The 18,900-nt window shown below is 36.6% G+C and overlaps 1 protein-coding gene across 5 annotated transcripts; it reads left to right on the top strand.

Moving 5' to 3' along the window:
- Window positions 1–479: 479 nt before the first annotated feature.
- LOC106060736 (WAP four-disulfide core domain protein 3-like) lies at window positions 480–18,151 on the top strand. 5 transcript variants are annotated; one of them, XR_008776426.1, is made up of 5 exons: window positions 480–914; window positions 1,734–1,883; window positions 10,981–11,078; window positions 15,373–16,353; window positions 17,308–17,385. XR_008776426.1 is itself a non-coding variant. In XM_056019150.1 (4 exons), exons 1-4 carry the CDS (start codon window positions 875–877, stop codon window positions 11,463–11,465), a joined length of 294 nt encoding a protein of 97 aa, XP_055875125.1. In that variant the 5' UTR covers window positions 506–874; the 3' UTR covers window positions 11,466–11,633. The 5 variants fall into 5 exon arrangements, 3 of the variants coding, with proteins under 3 accessions (XP_055875124.1, XP_055875125.1, XP_013074166.2); XM_056019150.1 differs by lacking the exons at window positions 15,373–16,353; window positions 17,308–17,385 and adding an exon at window positions 11,460–11,633 and having other exon boundaries at window positions 506–914; XM_056019149.1 differs by lacking the exons at window positions 10,981–11,078; window positions 15,373–16,353; window positions 17,308–17,385 and adding an exon at window positions 2,436–2,587 and having other exon boundaries at window positions 486–914.
- Window positions 18,152–18,900: the final 749 nt, after the last annotated feature.

Here is an 18,900-nt window from a genome sequence, read left to right as displayed (position 1 = left end):
TGCAGTGACCAGGGCACGAGAACTCTGGCTAACATCAGCATAGAGCTAAGCGAACTAATCATGAGACCATCCTTAAGTTCCTTTATATCGTCTCCACATTTCTCCAAACCACTTTTTCTTCTTTTCCTATGTTGCTTTAATTTATTACTTAATAAATGCAAATAGGATCTTTTAAAAAAACAAAAGAAAACTAAATTCAATGTTGATGCTGTGTTATTGTACAAATTATGAGCTGAAATCTGTTACATCCACATAGTATCGTGAGACTATAGAATCAGGGCCGGCCTTAAATAATTAGAGGTCGGAGGCGAAGTGAATTCAGTGAGACAAAATGAAATAGAATAATAAAAAACCAAACAGCGAAAAAATAAAATTATGCAATTTCTTTAGAACCAAGTGTACGCCATCAAAAACATAAGGCACAAGTTTGGCTATTTCTTCTCTAAAAAAGCCTTAGGTGGCAGCATAGTTTGCCTATGCCTAAGGCCGGCCCTGATGTAAAGATTTAACATAATAGCTACATGATAACTAACCTATATCTCCCTTTCATTCCTCAAACCGGAACAGGACACAGCTTATGTGATTCATGAAGTTTCAGAAGCATGATAACAGGATAATATATATAATGCTAATTCAGAATCCGCTTTTGAACAGTAGGACGAAGAAATCATTCTGTAGATCAGCTCTGCGGGTGGACTTCTATATGTCTTCTGCACATCATTCGTCTTCTACATAAATAAAAAAAAATAAAAAAGGCCTACATTATTTTGGTCTACAGCTCTCTGAATTAGTTGACCACAAAACATACAAATCATTGACAGCAATCTAGAAAGGCCTGTGTGTGATTGACCAACTATTTTATTCACCTCTCATCATGATGTGTTTCGCCATTGTGTTTGTCCTACTGATTGGCGGTAAGACAATTCGTCGCATACATTTGTATTTCTATGTTGAGAGCTTTCTAGACTTTAAACACAGAGGTTCTCTTATAGCTAAACGTGATAAGCGTTAGATATATTCTATTTATACAGATATAAGTAAACATCAGAACTGTGTCTCGGAACAACGTTAGAGCCGGCTTTTTTTTTTGTAATACCCATCCGCCCACCATAGAGTTCGCAAACTAAAAAAAGGATTTTTTTAAAAACATGTTTTAAAAACTTGCATTTATAATCATATATAATTATGTGTCTGTGTTTGTCTGCCTGTCTATCTAGTGATAGGACTATTTCAATGTATCAGTTCATCTGAAATTTAGGACTTCGAGCTAAGCTAATTAATCGTTAGAGTTTCTTCTTTTCAACAGACTTAGTTTTAGTTTCTGATGCATTCTTAAATCCTATTCAATATGAAATGATTTATTAAATCCGTTCTTATATTTATTTTATTTGTAGTTTCGTAAAGTAAGTCAAGTCCCCTTTCAGATTGTTTTTGTAACCCACGGTTAACGAGGGTGTCATGGGGTCAGCACAATTTCCAACCAACTTTACTTTTTTCCCCAACTAATGTTTGGTACTCATTACAACTGGGTAAACTAAGAGGCGCCCTAAAGATACCGAAAAATCTCAGTCATGACCCTAGACGCTCTGGTTCGGAAGCAAAGTGCTTTACCACTCAACCAATGTGCCTCCCATTTGTTATTATATTTAATTATTATGTTTGTTTATTGCATGTGCTATATTATGTTATCTTCTTAATTAAATTGAATTTAGAGTTTATCTTTGTTTCTCCAGCACCTGTAGGAATGTCTGCAGGTCTGATTGGGCTGTGTGCAGAGATGTGCAACTCTGGATGGCTGCTAAGGTCTCTGGGGGCCTCGTCCTGCCCTGAAGGCTATGAATGCAGGTCTAATGGCTGTGGTCATGCCTGTGTGAGAATTGTGGGTTAGTCACTGAGGTATTAACATGTCACAAATTTATTTTAATATTCGAAAGAGTCTTTTTTTTTAAAATTAGCTCCCTTCCATCAATAGTGAATTTCTTTTTTAACAAAAATTTTATTATTACAATTATGAACACAAAAAAAAAACCCAATAAAATGTGAAATTACGATCCACGGGCTAAAAAAAAAATTGGGGGTTTCAGAGAACGAAAAGAGACAAGGAAAGAGAGTAACAGACCGAGAGAAGGAAATAGAGAGAGGCCGTAAAATTTCATTGTAACAGATACACTAATTCATGAGCTAAAAAAGTATGTAAGGTTGATCCTTAAAATGTTATCAAGATTCAAAAACAGAAAAGAAGTCGGTGTTCTGACCATAATAAACAATATTAAAGCCAATGAACAAATCAACGGGCGTAGGCCACAATTCTTGATATAAAAGGTATATAATCACAGTATATAACAGTACATTATTAAGGTATATAAGGCTGCCTATGCTGCCTAATTTTGGTTTAAAATATAATGTGTAAATATTGAAATATTTCTTGTTTCCAGATGACCCGAATTCAGATCTTCTATGCTCATCGTACTGTATGACCGGAACAGGAGGACCACCACCGAAAGTTGTCTGTGTTTGCAAAGGGCGCTATGTCAGCTCTTAAACCTTATAAGAAAATAAAACAATACATATATATATATATATATAAGTATATTTTTAGTTTGATTCTTATTTCATTTTCTCATATACTATTGATGAGAAAACAAAAACAAATTGAAAACAAATGAAATAAGATTTCCAACGATTTAAACAATAATATTTCCGCTTACTTTAAAATTTATACATTCGCTATGCCAATAAACAAAATTGGTTGTCTTAAGTCTTCGTCGTTCAACAGTCGTTCAACCCTTTTATCCAGTCGTATACATGTACATTACTGTAAGGTTACATCAGAATTCATAAGCTTAAACAAACACACAAACACTCCATAACACTTTAGTGGACACAGTGGACATGTGAGAGATATGAAAGGGAGAGAGGGAGACAGCAAGAGTGGGAAACACACAACACACACACTCACACACTACACACCCACACAGAATACAAAGCGTGAGAGATTAGAATATTAGAAGAATAGAGAAAGTCCAAAAGAGACCCAAAAAAGGTGATAGAGAAAATAACTGAAACAATTATTCTCAGGCCAAGTAGGCCTATGCACACGTGGTAAGTGCTGCTGAAGGAGAGTAGGCCTATGCACAAGTGGTAAGCGATAAATTCAACAGCACCGACCCTTGACGGCCTTCTATGCATCATTGTGACCAACTTAAATGTGCCAGTCTAAAACATGTCTTGTTCACCCCCCCCCCCCCATTACATTTGTTATTGAAACCTATGAAGTTACTACATGCCTTTTACAATTCAATACAGTCTTGAAGGCGGTTGGTCGTTGTGCTGGCCACATGATACCCTCGTAAACCGTCGGCCATAAAAACATGAGATTTACATCATCTGCCCTCTGACAGGGCTATTAAGAAATATATCGCTGATAATACAACACGAAGTGGATGTGAAATAGTGGTTGTGAATGAAATGTTCTCTTCTCCTCTTACCTGTCCTGGTCACAACTTGATCAGCTGCTTTACTTTGTTGTTTCTTTGTAACACTCCAGCTTTACGGAATGAACTCCTGAGATGTTCGTGTGCAGTCTTTCTCTGTCTGGGCTCATATCAATGTCCGATGTTCGTGTCCAGCTTTTCTCTGTCTGGGCTCATAGCAATGTCCGATGTTCGTGTCCAGCCTTTCTCTGTCTGGGCTCATAGCAATGTCCGATCTTCGTGTCCAGCCTTTCTTTGTCTGGGCTCATAGCAATGTCCGATGTTCGTGTCCAGCCTTTCTTTGTCTGGGCTCATAGCAATGTCCGATGTTCGTGTCCAGCCTTTCTTTGTCTGGGCTCATAGCAATGTCCGATGTTCGTGTCCAGCCTTTCTTTGTCTGGGCTCATAGCAATGTCCGATGTTCGTGTCCAGCCTTTCTTTGTCTGGGCTCATAGCAATGTCCGATGTTCGTGTCCAGCCTTTCTTTGTCTGGGCTCATAGCAATGTCCGATGTTCGTGTCCAGCCTTTCTCTGTCTGGGCTCATAGCAATGTCCGATGTTCGTGTCATATAACCACGAAAAGATTTCAAATAAACCGAGCATCAGAAACTATAGTATGTACCGTAAGCAGAAGGTTTGAGTATCATAAAGCACGATGTCAAAATATATATGCAAGGCCAGATTTAAGGGAATGCAGGCTGGGCTACAGCCCAGGAGAATCCATAAGAAAGGCGCCTCCACTAAAGAGAAAAATCCATGAGAATTTTGACGTCTTAGAAACGTTTAAGTGTTTTTTTCTCTTTTCTAAAGCATTTTGAGCGTTACGTGTCCGCTTGTAGCATGCTCGGAATATGTAAATACCGGATTACGGCAGTGCGTCTACTAAGGGCCTTAGTCTCCACAAACTCAAACATATAAACTTTTTTAAAAACTAAAATATGCATTTTAAATATTGATGTATGTGACTGGCGTGCTGTAAGTGTAAGGCGTGCCAGGTTCGATAGCTTTTCATCGGATCTACTGTGGATATTTGCATGTATACAGATGTGCTTTTAAATCCATGGAAGATAGAGGATATATCCACAGTAGATCATTCTAGAACGCTACATACGATAGGGAAAGATACTAAGAGAGGTCAGTCAGTTGAACAAAATCAACTTACTATGTATACTCTTGTGAATCTATTAGTTTTATTGTGTGTTTAGTATTTTAATTATTTAAATTTGAAGACTTTATTTGTAAAGAGGATTTCTGTTATATATTTATTCACTCAAAAAGTATGACTGGCAATTAGGGTCATCAGAAATATTTCTGTAAATCCCGAGACATATCTAATCCCACTATTCCATCGTAACACGAACGTATGTGCACTTAAAGTGCACTATATGTATATATATGACATGATCAATTGCAGGGGCGGACTGGGTATCAAAATCGGCCCGGGCATTACCATGTAAACCGGCCCACAAATGGCATGTCATATATTTTCTGTGTGGGGGGGGGGGGGGATTTTAACCCCACTCGCAATTTATATATATATATATATATATATATATATATATATATATATATATATATATATATATATATATATATATATATATATATATATATATTAGTGTGTGTGTATATGTAATTAATCTTCCTTACATTCTGATCTTTCATTCTTTCAAACTTTTTTTCTACCCTAGAATAATTTATTCCTATAATTAGTGGAAAGACAGTACACACCGCCAAAGGGCAGCTAGAAAGTCCGGGGGAGCGCTGTGAGCTCCCCTCAGTAGGTCCGGGGCGAATCCCCGGAACCAAGCATTATTTCCGTTATTTTAAGCTTTAAAAATGCATATTCTGAGGTATCTTCAGTGCAATTAGCCTGCTACTCTTCCGCTAAAAAAAATTCATAAACGAAATCTGCTATTCAACGGAGTCCAGCGACTGGTAGAAAATGGTAAAATGCTTTAGTTTTTGTATTGGAGGGGGAAGGGAAACCACAAAGCCCGTTTTAGCTACGCTCATGAAATTTGGAAACTGTAGTTTGCTTACGTTGGCTGCACTGGGGTAGTAAGTAAAGTTTCCCTTTCAGACAATGAGGTCTGAGGCAAGTGATGTGTAGTGTAACTGAGTTGATTTTCTGCGTGCGTCCAGCGAGTCTGAAGGTCATGGCCATTGTGTGTGTTTCATGTCCAGTGTGTGTGTGTGTGTATAGACTGCATCAGTGGTATGCTAGACGTGCTGGTTTCATTCAGTGTTTACTGTAGTCTAATTTTGTCGAATAAAGCCATGGTATTGGTATTCTAGTCGTTATCATTTCATTACAATTTATTCGACAAAATTAATGTATCTGGATTAGTGTTGTATTCTTTAATTTACAATGGATAAATTACTCAGACCGAAAGAGTTGGACATTAATCCTAATGCTCCTCTGGCCTCAGAAAAATGGACTCACTGGTATGACACATTTCAGAATTTTCTTTCGTCAATCAAGGATATAAATGAAGACTTTAAACTAAAGTTGTTGAAGAATCACGTATCGGCTACGGTTTATATGCTCATCAGTGATGTATCGTCCTATTCGATGGCCATAGACACACTCAAGACAACTTATATTAAGGAAAAAAAAAACTGCTCCATGACTCTCTGTGTCATCCGGGAGTAACAAGACTATGGCATTTAGTGCGAGCGAAAAACTTACCTTTCTCTTGTGAAGATGTTAGGCTGGTTGTCAACCAGTGCAGAATCTGTGCCGAAGTAAAACCCAGATATTTCAGTAATTCTAATGGAACTCTAATTAAGGCGATGCAGCCTTTCCAGAGACTAAGTATGGACTTCAAAGGACCGCTCCCTTCTACATCTCAGAACACATACCTGCTAACCATAGTTGACGAATTTTCAAGATTCCCGTTTGCATACGCCTGTTCTGATATGTCAGCTTCAACAGTAATCAGATGTCTAGAGAATTTATTTGGACTATTCGGAATGCCTGACTATGTACACTCTGATAGAGGTACCTCATTCATGTCAAGAGAGGTGCAGGAATTTTTACACGAGAGAGGGGTGGCCACAAGCAGGACGACCCCTTATAATCCCAGAGGGAACTCTCAAGTAGAAAGGCTAAACGGGTCATTATGGAAAGCTATAACTCTGGCCTTAAAAACTCAAGGACTCCCGGTTTCCAAATGGGAGCAGGCGTTAAACCAAGCCCTGCACTCTCTTCGTTCTCTGCTCTGTACCGCTACAAACGAGACACCGCACGAGAGAATATTCAAGTTCTATCGCAGGTCCACCTTCGGCAAATCACTCCCGACATGGTTAGCTCAACCAGGAAAAGTGTTGTTAAAAAAGGGAGTCCGTGCATCAAAATATGACGATGGTACAATAGCTGTGGACTTAATTACATGCAACCCACAGTATGCCATTGTAAGACTTCCTGATGGAAGAGAAGAAACAGTGTCATTGCGACATTTGGCCCCCGCTCCAAGAGAGGGAGAATCAGAGGTGTATCAACATATGGAACATGAAGACTTTGAGCCGGAGACAAACCCTATAACACAGATGCATGTGCCTACTGACCATGTGACTATAGAACCAATGGCTGCTCCTAACACACATGTACAACAAGGGGAAAATGGACATCAAGAAGAAGTAAATACAGGGGCTGAGTCTCCAGTTAGAGAGCCGCCGATGTCACCAACTCCAAGCGACGGCAGTATTGGTCCTGGTAGATATAACCTAAGACCAAGAACAAGCAGACCTAATTATAAGGTCTAACATTTATTTAATTATTTTTCCATATCACAAGTTCTAACTCAGTAATTGTAGGCTTAATATGACACACTTTGAACTGATCATTTTATAGTGCATAGCTTTTCTAGTTAGACTTTTTGTATTGTATTACTTATTACATTATTATTCAAGACAACTGGTCTTAATATTCGTATGCATAATAAGACACTTAGGGACTGATAATTTATAGTGTATAACGTGTTTTTTTTATAGTTATACAATGCTTTTCAATAGAGTAACTCTGTAAGTATTCTGTAGGGATACTAAGGCCTCTTATATCGCTGTCCTTCACTATTATTTACATGTTTATGTTCCTATAACTTTTAGGCGGGGTGATTGTAGTGTAACTGAGTTGATTTTCTGCGTGCGTCCAGCGTGTCTGAAGGTCATGGCCATTGTGTGTGTTTCATGTCCAGTGTGTGTGTGTGTGTATAGACTGCATCAGTGGTATGCTAGACGTGCTGGTTTCATTCAGTGTTTACTGTAGTCTAATTTTGTCGAATAAAGCCATGGTATTGGTATTCTAGTCGTTATCATTTTATTACATGATGGTTTGAAGACCCTCCCCTCCAGGCTACGCCCATGTGTTATATTATAGGTGTAAGCTTAATTCTCTACAAAATATATAAAGTTTGATAACGCATCAAAAACTGGATGTATGCATTCGTAGGCTTACATAATGTATTCTATGTATACATGTATGTAGTCTGAAAACTATAAACAATACAATAGCAGACTAATGAGTTTGAAGCTTTTTGGTATTACCGGTACTTATAGATTACAGACGTTTCTTCAAAAAAAAATTGTTACGTCTTACGCATTTTATGTGTCAATCTAGTGACTTAAAATATGCTAAATCATTAGTTTTCCTGACTGACTCAGGCAACCCATTCCATTAAAAGATAAGAGAAAGCAGAACGGTTAGAGAGGCACTTACTTAATATGAAAAGCTCTTGCTTCCTCCTAGTACATTCTCAAAAACGCGATTTGTATTTGAATATACCATGACCCATTATTTAAAATATAAATCTCCTTTCATTAAATATCCGATGTGACTGCGATATATAAATTATTGTAGTTATTGTAATAATTTTCATCATTAATGACTTCATACTAAGCATCAGCTTGCTATTTATTATAATAGTATAAAAATTGATTTAGATCTACATTTATTAAATAATTTTTTAAAGCCTTAAGTGTAGTATTTTTAGAAACTTACTTTTTCTTTTCAAATCGCAGAAAGTAGAGCTTTATACCCATATTGAGCTGTGAATAAGTTGGGTGGTTTGCAATTTCGCGGCTGTGTGTATGTATTGAAGTTAATTTCTATTACGTAGGCCTATTGTTAAAGAGCTAATTGTCGCGCCTATCTTTTTTTTTCTGCGTTATATCCATGTTTTCTAACTTAACCTCTCTCATCCCTCTTTTTGGTTAAATTTCATTGGAACCATTAAAAGACGGGGGAGGGAAGGAGCAAAAAAAAATGGTAGTGCCATCAAAGGCCCATGCCGACCAGCAAAATGATAAGGCCAAACACAACCTCAAAGACATCAAAGCAGTCCATGCCGCTCGTGCATAGCAGAAAGTGCGGTCTAAGGTTTTGCAAATGATATAGTGTTTTTTTTCTTCTTTTTCTATTCTTGTTGAATTTCAAACAAAATTAATTGTAATAAGAATTTAAAAAAACAACAAGAAAACGTGTTCGGGCCTTTGTGTCTTGCTGCTGTCTTTTTTTTTTAAGGTTGTCTTCATTGAATTTTTTTTCTTTGGTCGCGACCAGACAGGCCCATTTGGTACCGGCCCACCGGGCATTTGCCCGTTTGCCCATACAGCCAGTCCGCCCCTGATCAATTGCGGTTACGAGAATGAAGCAGGCCATAAGTCTAGTAAATTATTTCTGCCGGTTAGGGTGTCTGGAGGCCTTGAAGCAATAAAGACCAATCCAAGGAACTGTTTTAGTGTCGCATTCTTGTATTCTAGAAGTTCAACATTTCAGGGCTACTTCCCGAACATTGAAATAAAACTAGGAATGTGCTTAGTTTTTTGGCGGTCTCACTTTGCACTGGAAAGCGTTGTTTTCAAAAATGCCATTAGAGCATAGAACGGGTTGCCTGATTCAGCCAGGAAAACCAATGACTTATCAGAGTTTAGGTCTCTAGCTAACATGCAGGACTAGATTGACACATGGACATGAGTAGGACGTAATTATTTACTCTTATGAAAAAAAAACCCTCGGTAATTTATACTTATTATTAGATTATATTACTTCCTACCCACAGACCTACCAGTGTCAACTTATCGTTTTATCAATACCGAGTAATAGTTTTACTTCACATTTTTCTTATTCTAACATTGGCTAATAAAAGAGTTTAGATGAAGTTTAATTTCACTTAGTGACTCGAATGCACCTCCACCATGTGATACAAGTAGATTATCATGTAGTGTACTGGACAGGATTGTCAACTACTGTAGTACCAATGTGAATAGAGTTTGACTTCAGAAAAAAAGAGTGCACCAGTTGTTAGGGCAACTTGACCTTGTAGATTGCGTGTTGTTTTTAATTTAAATTAATCTAGTTATAATGATACAGATGTAATACAACTCTGAACCAGTTTCTTATCTTCAATAAATCTGTCTACAGCGTGCAGTTGAGAAAACAACAAAATGAATAACTTCATGTATTTCTTACTGATGGCCATTTTATCAGTGCTGGTCATTTGTAAGTTTTATACACACATTAGGCCTCGATCTGAACTTTAATGCACATTTTTGGTTTTGGTTTTATATATTGTAGAGTTTTATTTTCTCCTTAGGAAATGTAACGATGTATTTGGTTGATAATAATTTCTTTTGTTGTGTATATGCAATTAAATTTGTTTTTCAAGAGTTCTACAATATTATTGACGTAATAGGAAATCGTCATGTATATAAGAGAACAAAATACACTATTGTGTTAACTATATATCTAAAAGAACTATATAACTCAACAAAAATTATCATAATTTTATATAAAAATAACTTTTTTTTCTTCATTAAATAATAAATGTATTTAGTATTTGTATTTATTTGTGGGACCTATACTCCTAGTTTTATTTATAGGACTTAGTACAGGGGTTCTCAAATGTTGGTCGCAACCCCCATGGGGGTCGATTGAAGATTTGCCAGGGGTCGCCAATGACCATCGAAAAAATGGATTGTTTTGTCTATTCTTCTATTGCTGTGTATGTGAACAGGGGGGGGGGGTCGGGGCAGAGTGGGGGATTGTAAAAAGGGGTCGCCGAGCTTAAAAGGTTGAGAACCGCTGACTTATTATGATGAAGCCTTTAAAACGTATATAAAGTGGGATTCTAAAAACACACTTTTCCCGTTACTTCTCAAACTGTTCCTCATTTTTTTTTCCTTTTTTTTTAGTTTCAGGAGAAACGTTTTTGATCATTTTTGAAAATTGTAAAATTTAGTGACATTCTAGAGCAGAGCCGTAGTGAGCAAAAAGTGCGCCGGGGGGCAAGGTACTTTATTGGCGCCCCACCCCCATTTTCCATGATGGTGCCCCCTTTGCACACCCCTCCCACTCACTACGTCTCTGATGTAGAGTGAATATCAATAGGCTTGATAATCATCAAACAGTATTTTTGTAGCCAATGACACTTGAAATATCAATCTCACATTTTTTGTTCAATCACTCATTTTTTTTTTATTTCCGTCTGTATCTTGAAACTTCCAGGTATAACGGCTCTCTCTGAACCTTGTCCGCCATACTGTGAATGCCCCGAGGGTAAAAGGTGCTATGTAGGAAACAATATTTGTGGATTTAATTGCGGAGTAAGTATAAGGATGTGTTTATATTAAATGTTTTTTTTTTGTTCGTTGGTTTGTTGCAATTTTGTTATTTTCAACTCTATGAAATAACTCCATGGCAGTGTTGTGACAGTCTTGTGACAGTGTTGTGACAGTGTTGTGACAGTGTTGTGGCAGTCTTGTGACAGTGTTGTGACAGTGTTGTGACAGAGTTGTGACAGTCTGTTTATTCAAAGAAACCTTTCTATTTACTTATGAGTAATGGATTCTACTTAGTATTTTTTTTCACTAATTGTTCACTTGTAGAAATGGTAAAGAAAATATTTTTTAAAATCTACCTTAAAAATCTGCTATTTTTTCTCTCTTCCCATTAATTTTAAATTCTTTTTATCTTTTCTTTTCCAGCCATAAAAAAATCTTCAAGTTTGTGAAAAAAAAACTTTTTAGGGAGCGATCTTTAATGCCTTAAAAGAACTTTTAATGTGATGGTAAAGACATATATCAATGATAATAAAAACATGTATCATTCATATAAAAAGCATGTATCAATGATAATAAAGCGTGTATCTGTATATCATTCGAACTGTATCTAGTGTGAGTTTTTAAATCTTTATCTCTCTGGATCTGTGTTGCAATATTTTCTTATCAAAATGTTAAATTTATTAACTCGAGGATCTGTGTTTTAAATAAGGTGATTACAACACGAGTTCCTCATGATGATCATTGTAGTTGGTGCAGTTGATCTATTTAGGACAAAAAACCACCAAGTAAAAATATACTTCATACCATTTCTCGAAAATGAATTGTTTCCATAAAAAGAAAGATTTACAAGTCTGATAAGTAGTAAACAAAAATCCAAACTAAGCCTAAGCCTTAGACAGCTTCATTTATCTTTATGCTAATTCGTTTTTGTGATTACAAGGACTGAAATAAAAACAACAGCAACATTCACATGAACAGAACAGACACAACAGAAGACTAAGACTAAGACTAAGACTGCTTTATTGATCCTTACGGAAATTTGTTGTGATTGCAAGGACTCGTTTCTCATATAAAGACAACACAACAGAAAAATACACATAAATACAACAGACAACATAAAGAGTTCATTCAGCGACTACAAACAGGTATCTTGGTGCATTTCATGTTCCCTGATAAATGAGTGGCGGTGATAGAGTCTGACCGAGTGAGGTACGAACGAGTTTTTGTACCGCTCCGTTCTTGTTTTGATTGACAGCAGTCGCCCACTTCGCGACGACCTAGCGTAGTTCTGATGGAGCGGGTGGCCGTTGTCTTCCAAGATTTTTTCGATTTTTCTTAGGCACGTTTGTTCAAAAAGTTCCTTTAAATGTGGTAATGTTGTGAGTGTAATTTTTGATGCTTTTTTAATGATGTTTTCTAGACGTTGCAACAGTTTAGATGAGGCGTTGCCTTGCCAACAACTTATTCCGTATGTTAGCAGATTTTGTACAGTCGCGCCGTAAAATGTCTCAAGGATCTTCTTGTTTAATTTAAAACTGTTGAGTTTGTATAGAAAAAAGAGTCGCTGGGCTGTTTTCTTTGTCAGAGTTCCAAGGTGGTCTTCCCATGAAAGCTTGTTGTTGATGGTAACACCTAGATATTTATACGCCTTTACTTGTTCTATAGATGTAGTGTTTATTTGCAGTTCACGTATAGTTTGTTTTTTCTTTCTAAAATCTATTATAAGTTCTTTAGTTTTTGTTACATTCAGTTCTAGAAAGTTGTCGGTGCACCAGTTTGTAAACTCTTCTATCGAGCTTCGATACTGAGTTTCGTCTCCTGAAATAAGACCGACTATGGCAGTATCATCAGCGAATTTAATGAGTTTAACTGAGTCATAGATGCTTCTTATGTCATTAGTGTAAAGAGTGTATAGTACAGGAGAAAGTACACAACCTTGTGGAGCACCCGTACATAGTACTCGAGTTGACGATTTGGTGTTATGACTTTAATATACTGGGGCCGTTGGGTTAAAAAGTTTAGAACCCATGCTTGCAAGTAAGGGCTTACATTTAAGTTACTCAGTTTGTTTATCATTAGATGTGGCTGTCTGGTATTGAAAGCCGAGGAGAAATCTACGAAGAGGACTCGTGCATATGTTTTGGGTATATCGAGATGCTTATAAAGCTGGTCCAAAAGCAATAGAATGGCATCCTCAGTTCCTCTAGCTGCTTTGTATGCAAATTGGTGAGGGTCTAGGCTGTTATTGACTTTTGCTACAAGTTGTTTAAGGATATATTTTTCAAAACATTTCATAACAATAGGTGTTAGTGCTACTGGGCGGAAATCATTTAAGCAATCTATTTTTGGTTTCTTAGGCACTGGTATGATTTTGAAGTTTTCCAGATGTTTGGAATTACGCACGTTTGCAATGACTGGTTAAAGATATAACAGAAGATAGAAGAAATTAGCTCCGAACATAGCTTGATCAGCTTGCCACTAATTTTATCTGGTCCACAAGCTTTTGTTACGTCTACTCTTTTAAATAACAAGGTCACTTCATCCTCCGTTACAAAATTGACGTAGGGCTCTTGTTTTCCTTTGGACAGAGTGTTGAAAAGTTCTTTGTGTAGATCAACAAAATCTTCTTTGTCAAAACGAGAATAAAAATAATTTAGTTCGTTGGCGAATTTCTCATCATCAGCCACTAAAATTTGTTCTCGTTTTGAGGCGCAGCCCGTTATTTTCTTTAATCCCTCCCAGCATTGTTTTGAGTTGTTCTTGGCAAAGAAATTCTCAATTTTTTCTTTGTATGTTTTTTTCCCTTCAATTATTGCTTTTCTCAGTGTATTTTTAGCATTTATAAACTCTTCGTTGCTAGCCTTATACTTTGTTTTCTTTTCAGTAATAATGTGTTTGATTTTTTTGGTCATCCAGGGCTTATTGTTTCCATAGACTTGTATTGTTTTTGTTGGAATTGTTAACTCCTCGCAGAATGATAGATATGAGGTAACAGTTTCTGTTAGTTCGTTTATGTCTGGACAGTTCTCAATAAAGATTTCCCAGTTAGTTTTCTCAATGCATCCTCGTAGTTTTTCTACAGCCTCTTCAGACCACATCTTGACCGTTTTTCTAACTCTCTTTGTAGTTTTAAGAGTAGGTTTGTAATTTGGTATAAGATGGACTAATACATGATCAGATTCTCCAAGTGGGAACAAACTTTTACATTTGTAAGCCTGCTTAATGTTTACGTAGCATTTGTCGAGCGTTCTGCCCTGCCTTGTGGGGAGGGAGACATACTGGCAATAGTTTGACAGTGTGTTGTCAATATTTAGGTTGTTGAAATCTCCAGTTACGATACAAACAGAGTCCGGGTGTTTTGATTGTACATTGTGAAGCACATCAAAAATTATTTCCGACGCAGTCGCTGTGTCAAGAGCTCATTGAGTGACTAGACACAGCTGTCTTGATCTTTTAATTTTCATGTCTCTCGATCAACGAGTAGCGTTAAGGCGTTGATATAGTCTGACCGAGCAAGGAACGAACGAGTTTTTGTATAGTTTTTGTATCGCTCTGTTCTTGTCTATATTGACAGAAGTCGCCCACTTCGAGACGACTTGACGTAGTTATGATGGAGCGGGTGGCCGTTGTCTTGTCAATATTTTTCCGATTTGGCTGAGACATTTTTGTTTAAAACGATCATTTAAATATGGCAGTGTTGAGCGTGTGGCTTTTGATGCTCTTTTCATAATGTTGTCTCATCGGCGCAACAGTTTAGAATTAGATCAAAGTTACATGCCAACAAGCTATTCCATTTGTTGCATTGTTGCATTGTCGCACAGTAACAAAATATCCAAGATCTTCTTGTGTAGTTTAGATCTAACATCAAATGTAAGATATTTTATTGTTGTTACAAACCGCCTCTCTTTAAGGGTTGCCCTGGGTGGTTGTGAAGGACGTTGTCTAGGATCACTCCAAGACATAGTTCAGCCTCTTAACATCTTAACATGTAACTGTGGAGCTTTAACATACAAAGAGACACAACTCCAAAGTCAAGTAAAAAAACGTTTTCACATCTTTACATATCCGTCAGGCGTATCATCAAGTGTATCATCAGGTGTATCATCAGGTGTATCATCAGGTGTATCATCAGGTGTATCATCAGGTGTATCATCCAATCAATTCAACAAACTGTACATCGTCCAACACACACTTTCTAGGATAGAAAAACTTTTCTTCTCTCACTACTCTCGACTATCTCTAACATTAGTGTCCGACTCTGACAATATCCGCACCCTCACTCGCTCAGAGCTCAGTCATCAACTTTCAATCTTACACCTCTCACATACCCCTACAGGCCTACACACATTCACGTGGACCTGTTGACCAGAATCTCACTATCTCGTGCACGCCATGGGTGAGTAAGACTCTAAATTTAGCCCTACCTTTACAAATTAACAAACACGGGTTGTAACAATTGTTCTGAATATGATCACTTAAAGTGTGAGTAGAAATGTAATGAACAACTTCCACTAGTCGAATCAGCCAGGAAAAACCAGTTGAATATGATCTTTAACACGCACGACAAGTTAACTCACGGATACGCTTAGATTTTTTTTTACGATGCGTCTGTAACGTCTCTGCTTCTATTGCGTGCTCATGGCGCTCCGGGTTGAACTTCTTTTGTAAGCACTTGTGGGATTTATATTTGAGAACGAATTTCCTGCTGCTAATAGGTGCCCAGAAATTAAAACTTATCTCTATTTATACTATATACCTGGAAATCAGCAACTGTTATAGAAGATAGAACGTGTATAGAAAATTAGGTCTTTTGATAGAAATCTAGGAATATGGAAATAATTATTTTTAAAATAAACAGCAAAAAAAAATGAGTGAATATATATATTTATTATATATAGTAAATACTTTCACATTAAACATTTGAATGTAATATTTGAATGATGCAAGTTGTAACTCAAATTATGTACATGGTAGAAATAAGTTAATGCTTGAGAAATCGCGTGTAATTTATTTGTTTACTATGTAGTATTTTTTAGAAATAATCAACAAACTATTTACGTTCAAATTTGGATAAATATGACTCATCCAGAATCAAAACAATGTGAGACGAAACATGCTCACGTGTGGCTGATCACACTCTTTAGTAATTAGAGGAACACCTAATCACGTGATACACATCTAGACTTCCATATATATTGGCCTATATATGTGTAGATAGAAAGAATACACTTGAATGTTTCTTGCTGCTAGTTGAAGACTGAAACTTTCAAAATGAAACGTTTCTTCAAACTTCTTTTATTTTCCTTTTTATTCGCTGGTGAGTATCATATTTAAACATAAAGTCTCTCACCTCTTTACAATTAATTAAATCTATTTATTACTTTGTCTTACAGCCAGACGTATTGCGTCAATCGCTGTACATATAAATAAAAGTCTTTTTCGGCTGCGACCTCAAAGCCTAATTCAAAATTAACCTTATTGATCTGTGGGGTTTCTTTTCAAGGAACAAATCGGTTTTATTTGCAATGTAGGGAATATAAATTCATATTAGAATACTTTTAAAGCGAAAACAAAAATTGGACATTTAGCGAGAGTCAAAACGGTCGAACATCCAAAGAGCGTTTAACCCTTGTTCTGTTGAGTCTTAATATGACCAAAAAACAGGCCGACTACAAAAGGTCTCGCTTAACACAAAGTTAGTATCACAATAAAAGAAAATTGTGCATTGATTATCAGTCACACTTCAGCACTTGCCCCCTTCGTAACTTCCTTTTACATAATTTGACCTGCCTTTTTTTAATAGGAGAAATAATGAGCTGTAGATGTCAGGAGAATGCGTTTCTTCAGTTAAGAATGCCAGAAAACGCTAGACTCCCGAAACACGGCTCTAATTGTAATATAGACAACTTTTTGTTTTTCTCTGTTATCTTACTCTCTCTCTGTCTCTTTATACATTATACATATATATCTATCTATCTATCTATATATATAAATATACATACTGCGTGTTTGCGTTTATACACAGGGTTATGGTTTACTGGGAGTTCGGGTTAGGGTTTGGAAAAACATCGCCGTCCCCCCCAATCAAAAGTTCTGAATCCGCTAGAGCGGATTTAGAAATAAAATTCAATGACCAAACTAAAAAGTTGCTCCGGGAATTGATTCTGTTTGAAATAAATTAACAATAAGCAAAAAATCATGACACTAAGAGATTCCAAACATTTCAATGACTTAGTATAAGTTCTGAAAGTATTTTTGTCTCAACTACCAGCGTCCACTGCCTCACCTGCCTCTCGGATAGGCTTGTGCTGGGAATTGTGTAGAACTGACCAGTCAACTGAAACATCTATACCTACATGTCCTGAAGGTTATCAGTGCCAGTCTAACGGATGTGGACACGAATGTTATCCAATCCAACGTAAGTTTATACTTGATTGTAAGAGAGCTGAAAACAGTCAAAATGTTTCACCCCAGAGTGTTTCGAAACCCGCGTTGGATATCAAGATGTTTATTTAGGTCACGGGTGGCTAGCCTATGCAGCATGCACCAAAAGTGACTCATTTCACCCCGAGAAAAACTATATAAAGCAAAAAAATGATAACCAATTTTTGGGGAAAAAAAGTTTCACAAGAATTTAATTTTACTGGTCATTACAAAGCCGAAATGTTTATAAAACTAATCAGACCAAAAGCAAAAAAAAAAAAAAAAAAAAAACGTTGATTTAATGGACTTGTTTGCATTGTGTTTCGCTTTAATGATTATTATGATCTTTCCTTTCGTTGGCTTAGACAATTTTTATGTTACCTATTTAAGCTTTTTGTTATTAGAAAAAAATATGATGACAGTTTCTGACCAGCTGCTCTATAAACCATAAGGTCTGAAAGGGGAACTTTTTTAAAAATATAATTTTGTTGGTAAATATGTTGCTTAATTGTATTCAACAGAGGTCAAGCGAGCGTGTCCACTTTATCAGTGTGCCCTGTATTGTCCAGGGGGCAATAGGCTTTCACCTGAAGGATGTCCACTTTGCTCATGTAGACCAGTGTATTACCCTAACAAGCCAGTGACTACAGAAGTTTGAGTTCAAATCAAAATAAACATTTTAATTGAAAAAACATGTGTGTATTATTTCTTTGTAATATGTGTTTAATGTGATAAATATTTCTTTTCTAGCAATGATAGAGAAACACAATCAAAATTAATAACAGGCAAAATAAAACTTTGAAAACTTAAAAACTTTACAATTCAAACACAAGTCAACACAAATCTTACCATCGGAAGCATCAAACACAAAACTAACTAGCAGAACTGACTAAATACTGACCTTGACATTTCAATAAAAGAAAACTTTCTCACTTGTAAACAAAACAGGAAAAAAAACATTTTAAAATATTTAAACAAGGAAAACATTTTCAAAAATACAAATTTTTTAAAAGGACAGTACATCCATTATATAACTTAAAATATAACAAGGTTACAAAGACAGTTTGTGTGGAAACACAAACTAAAAATCGGCCCCCGAAGTGTTCCACCCAGGCAGGCTTCAATATTTTCAGAAAGAACATCCGAATGAAATTAAATCAAAGACAAATGACATATAAGAATGGAGAAAGAAGGTTGACAGATCTTGTGTAGTGCCCCAACGGTCCAGCAGATCAAAGGATAGGTGAAAGTGAATGTAAAGTTAGATGTGAACCTGGCCTAACTAGTTCCCCTTTCAGACCCTGTGGTCTATAGGGCAGATGATGTAAAGTTCATCTGTTTTTGTGGCATACGGTTAACGAGGGTGTCATGTAGCCAGCACAACGACCAACCGCCTTTACTTTTCCCCAACTAATGTCAGGTACCCATTAGAGCTTGGTGG

Source organism: Biomphalaria glabrata, chromosome 2 (assembly GCF_947242115.1).
Source record: "Biomphalaria glabrata chromosome 2, xgBioGlab47.1, whole genome shotgun sequence".
NCBI lineage: Eukaryota > Metazoa > Mollusca > Gastropoda > Planorbidae > Biomphalaria > Biomphalaria glabrata.
The sequence above is the reverse complement of the archived record's forward strand: the minus strand, read 5'-3'. Positions and strand labels throughout refer to the sequence as shown.

What these genes read in the sequence shown, in the direction of transcription:
- LOC106060736 (XM_013218712.2), top strand. Translation starts at nt 16,308, where the DNA reads ATGAAACGTTTCTTCAAACTTCTTTTATTTTCCTTTTTATTCGCTG. An exon ending in ATTTTCCTTTTTATTCGCTG is followed by an intron (nt 16,354 to 17,307) that starts GTGAGTATCATA and finishes CTCAACTACCAG; the next exon opens with CGTCCACTGCCTCACCTGCC. An exon ending in CGAATGTTATCCAATCCAAC is followed by an intron (nt 17,455 to 17,980) that starts GTAAGTTTATAC and finishes TGTATTCAACAG; the next exon opens with AGGTCAAGCGAGCGTGTCCA.